Source organism: Prosopis cineraria, unplaced genomic scaffold (assembly GCF_029017545.1).
Source record: "Prosopis cineraria cultivar Desert tree isolate PC_DT_omini unplaced genomic scaffold, ASM2901754v1 PC1, whole genome shotgun sequence".
NCBI lineage: Eukaryota > Viridiplantae > Streptophyta > Magnoliopsida > Fabales > Fabaceae > Prosopis > Prosopis cineraria.
In genome coordinates this window covers 39,882,104-39,887,433 of record NW_026555332.1, presented here as the reverse complement: position 1 = coordinate 39,887,433, position 5,330 = coordinate 39,882,104, and the positions used below count along the sequence as shown (strand labels likewise).

General features: G+C 31.1%; 1 protein-coding gene across 1 annotated transcript; it reads left to right on the top strand.

Annotated features, from left to right (window-relative positions):
- The first annotated feature begins 1,229 nt into the window (after positions 1-1,229).
- LOC129295935 (cytochrome P450 CYP736A12-like) lies at positions 1,230-5,071 on the top strand. The gene is made up of 2 exons (XM_054934533.1): positions 1,230-1,959; positions 4,858-5,071. The coding sequence occupies exons 1-2, from the start codon at positions 1,249-1,251 to the stop codon at positions 4,993-4,995; spliced, it is 849 nt and encodes a 282-aa protein (XP_054790508.1). The 5' UTR covers positions 1,230-1,248; the 3' UTR covers positions 4,996-5,071.
- Positions 5,072-5,330: the final 259 nt, after the last annotated feature.

Sequence of the window (5,330 nt, the reverse complement as noted above, 5' to 3'; positions counted from 1 at the left end):
TTGCTAACTTTACCAATATAAATTTAATTTGAAAATTTTAATTTAAGTCTAATTTAACATTAAAAATTTTATACTTTTTATAATTTGAACACCTAAATTTACTTTGAACAATTTCGATATAATTAGGATGATTCAATTTAATTTAAAACTTTTCATAATTTTTATAGATCATCTAGATATACTCTAAATTATCCAAATTTAATGTACTAATTTTTTTATAATTTTTATATTAATAAATATGATATTAAAAATATTTAAAAATTAATTTAAAATGAATGATAGAGATGATTTCAAAGTGAAATGAAAGGCAAAAATTTGGCCATTCCTGATGAGTATACTCGATGCTCATCACTAATCTGAATGCCTGCCGACACGCATGGCCCCTCCCTCTCCTTGTATTGAATCTTGATTTAGGCATTTAAATAGCAACTAGTTTGACAAATTTAAATTTAAATTTTAAATCTCACATTTAGTTATATCTAAAATAGCATATTCAGAATCCATGTATTTACAATTCTTTATTTGGATTGTATAAAAAATTTTAATAGTAAAAGAAAAGTAAGATGAGATTCAAAATAAAAACGAAAGATTAGGAGTGATGAGCTTACCTTTATTATTTAATCAGTGAGAGATGAGAACAAAAAATGAGAGAAGTGATGACATTAATTGAGACACTGATAGTGAAAACGTGAATAAAATTAAATGAAATGATTGATATATATGGAATTTCAAATAATTGGGTCTATAAAAAATTAGAAATTAAAAAAATTAGAATAAAATATGAATTTCAATCTCTAAATATTTTAATATATTCAAAAATATTAAGTTCAAATCCAAATCTAAATCCAAAACCAAACTAAACAATTACTTGGCATCAAACTGTGCGTGATACTCTTTTTGATCTTATTTATAGGGTAGATAGATAAGGTTTTTTTTTTGTGTTATTTAAGATAAGTTTTTTTGATCTTATTTATAAGTTATCTCATTAAATTTTTATCGCAAATTTTTTCATTTAACCTCCATTGAATATTGGAGAGAAAAAATATATTATTAAAATATATATATATATATATATAATAAAAATAAAGTTAAAAAATTATTAAATTTTTAAATAAAATTAATAAATTTTAAGTTTTTCTTTAATTTCAGTGAAACATCTTGAAAAAGCTTTATATATAAGGCCACCAGTACATACAATTCCTCCTCATAACCCTTGTCCATCAGTTCCTTTCTCTTTCTCAACCCAGCATGTCTCTACCATTGTTACTTAGTTTCCATCCTCTCCTCCTCCTTGCCGCACTTGTCTTTACTCTTTCATCGTCATTCCTGCTACTACTATCTCACCTGAAACCAGCGAGGGATGGCCGGAAACAACCGCCAGGTCCACCGGCCTGGCCGGTGATCGGCAACCTCCATCTGTTGGGCACCCTCCCCCACCGATCCCTTCAATCTCTTGCCAAACGATACGGTCCCGTCATGTCCTTACGACTAGGACAGGTCCCTGCTGTTGTGGTCTCATCCCCTGAAGCCGCCGAGCTTGTCCTCAAGACGCACGACGTCGTTTTCTCGAGCCATCCGAGAACTCGGGCGTCTGAGTCCCTGTCCTATGGCTCAAAGGGAGTGGCTTTCTCAGAATATGGTCCCTACTGGCGCAGCGTGAGGAAGCTCTGTATTTTGCAGTTTCTGAGCGCGTCGAAAGTGGAGATGTTTGGTCCCATAAGAAGGGAGGAGCTGGGAGAGGCGGTGGAGTCGATAAAGAAATCGGCGGCGGCGCGTGAGGTGGTGGATGTGAGTGAGAATGTGGGGGAGGTTATAGAGGGCATGATCTACAGAATGATATTGGGGCGCAAGAGAGACGACAGGTTTGATGTTAAGGGAATCGTTCAAGAGGCGATGAGCTTGGTGGGAGCTTTCAATATTGCAGCTTTCTTGCCTTTCTTGGGCCCTTTCGATATTCAGGTATATTATCACTGTTTCCCCCTTCCTTCTCTTGCTTATTCAATTATTTTTATGCTCGACTAATATGAACTCATGCCTTGTTTGTTGCATTTTCTTAAGGATAACATTTTTCTTTGGAAAAAATATTATTTCGAAGAATTTTAGAATGTATATATGAGTTTTTAAACCTAATCAGGCTTAAAAATATAGTTTTCCGATTAGTTCATGATAAACTATTCTGAGTAGATTTTCAAAATAATTAACCAAATGCGAAAGAATATTGATGAAAATACATGTAGTAAAATGACTAAAATCTGCCATTTACTAGACAACAAATTATTTTATATTATTATTATAACAAAATATAAAATATTTTTGAGTAAAGATGCATTTTTGCTCCTAAAGTATTTTACAAGAAACACTTAGCACCCATCACCCTAAACTATTTGGTATAGCATTTTCACTCCTAAAGTAATTAAGATGTGAAATTCTCTACTTTGAAATTAAATACTCACAAACATATGCTAGATATATGGTCAAACTATATTTTCTCATATCATATTAACGATCAACATCTATTATTTAATATCATGGTAGAAAAAGTAATGTTTTAATTATTTTAGGAGCAAAAATGCTACATTAAATAGTTTAAGATGTTGAGTACTTTTCAGAGAATACTTTAAGGGAAAAGTTCACCTTTATCCAATATTTTCACATTTTTTAGAGTTTCTAAATGATAGATTATTTTACACACAAATATTTTCCACAAGTTAATGGAACATTTATGTATAAAATACACATAATCAACAAAACATAGGTGCTATATATAAAGTACAATACCACAAAAGGAGAATTATGTAAAATCCAATACAAAAAATTAATTACTACAAGGTCAATTAATAAATTATTTTTTCTTGTTTTTTAAATCCAAAACAATGTCATTGATGCAAAGCGAGGGAAGGAAAAAAAAATGTAAAATTCAATCTAGTACAACCCATCCAAAACTCTTAATCAAATTGATCAGGGAACCGGTTCATCAATATATTGGTTTAATCGACCAACTTGAATAGGGTTTTAATATATCATGCATCCTAAGTCAGCATGTTCTCTGTTTTACTATGTTTTTTGATTTGGATCTGCTATATAATAGTATGTTTTTTAATATACCATGCATCCTCTTGGCCGAAGAGGTCAAAGCTATTGTTATATATTTCGTAATATTTCCTTATTTTCATCCACATATTTGAATATGTTGTATATGTTTAATTTACTTTATTGATTTTAGCATATCATCTCCAGTTGTAAATTAACCAAAACTTTCACTTGTAATATTGCTAGTAGATGGTTAACCTGTCATAACATTTTTTTCATAAGGTTATCTGATTAGGTTAGATTTAAGCATTGTTGGCCAATAATTATCTTATAAGCACGTTTTTTTGCATTTACAAGGACTCAAACTTGAAAGTAGCATGTATATCTCATACTATCATGGATTTATGAATAAAACAAAACTTGCCTAAAAACTTGTTCCGACAATTAAGATTCTCTTCTGGTAGAATAGTTGGAGTTGACTTCCCTCTTCCTATATTCTCGCTCCTAAGATATCAGTTTTAATAGTCTTCAAGGGTGGAAAAAATAGAAAGAGAGAAGTTAACTCCAAAATAATTTAGATGGAAGGAGATTGAAATAGAAGCTTGGTGGGTCTCACGTAACAAGTGAAACTCACTAAAACTTTATTTCTATTTCTCTCTCTACTTGAATAAACAGGGATTTAATCCTCTAAACTTAAGATCTGTGAATTTATGTAACGTTTTTTTGTTTTTAGTATTGTTTCTAATTTTATTATTTTTTATAAAATATAAAATCTTCATTTCTTCCTTAAAAAATAAATTTTATTGATGTTTACGGATCTCAATTTCAAAGGATTAAAATCCAATAAACAGAACCTACTAAATTTCTATTTCTATATATCTCTCTTTAACTGGATTCTTTAGAGCTCAAGAAAAAAAAAAACCCATAGTCAGGATAAAAGCTCTTATGTTGAAAAGAAGCATTTGGCCAACAAAAAAGAACGGGCTCTTCTACCTCATGAACACACTTTATGCGCACCTTAAATAGTTCAGAGCTTCGAGGTGGCTCTCCTACACACAAGCTTGTTTCAGAGATTTAATGGCTGGAATGTTTAAAATTTGAAGTAACCTAGATATGGACACTTATGGAGCTAAGAAGATACGCGCTAATTATGAATAGACAAACTAATACCCGGATGTATTGGCATGCTTAAATTCACACCTTGCCAAATGTGTTACGTTGATTCATGAAAATCAACATTCAGATAATTTTTAAAGTTTTTAGAGCGGAGTTATGTGTCTTGGAGAATAACAAAACATTCTTTATTATTTTTATAAAAGACTAAGTTTGGTCTCTTGTTCAAATTAATACTAATCTCGATTGATATACGAGTGAAGTGTTTCTTCAAATTGATGTGAATAAAGGGACGTAAATGCCACAGCACCATGGAATGATTTATGAAATACATGAAGAATGCACAAATGCAGAATGGAATGACATCATCTGCAACGGAAAAATTCCACAGAAATAAATTATAATGTAATGAACCTAAATTTTAAATTTGAACAACATTATCTTTCAAGGGATATTTTATTTAAATAATATTTTTTTTAACAAATTTGATTTTATTCTATTTTAAATCTTAGAAGAATTTGGGTTCTTTTTGTAATGTTCGTTGAGTGCTTCTTGTAATTTGTTCTGTGCTTTTCCTGCAATTGTCCCAAACTTCTTTGATCTGATAATACATCTTCGCGAGAAAGAAAGAAAGAAACAGAGCATTCGCATTTGCTTCACCGACTTTGAGTTTTCTCTTCTCATCACCGTCGAACTCCATCTCTTCATCTTCAGCTTGCTTTTCCTCTCACCGTCGGCCTGCATCTGGTTATCCTCGTGCATCTCGGCAGCGAGAAGTGGGAGGCACTAGAATTTGTTCCTTCTTTGCTGCTGTCCCATGTAGAGCGTCCGTGTGCGCATGTGTGTGTTTAGCTTCAATCCTTCTTGCTTTCCATCTGCTGAACGTTTCCTACAGGTGTATGATAAGCTAAATTCCTCTCTTTTTTCTGGTCGTGATTTCTGGTTCTCCTTTTCATGGTGTAATTATTTTTTTTTTTTTAAGTATCCTTAATATTTATTGTAGGGTGTTTAATAAGGAATAAATATAAAAAGATAGGATTAATTTAAAAGTAAGTAACTACCTTATTAAGAGATGAAATTTGATTAAAAATATCTTATTTTTTTAAATAAAAGAAGTAACAAATTATAACTTGCTTTGAAAGACTTGATTGTATTTTTATAAATTTATTTATAAACAAGTTTTTTTA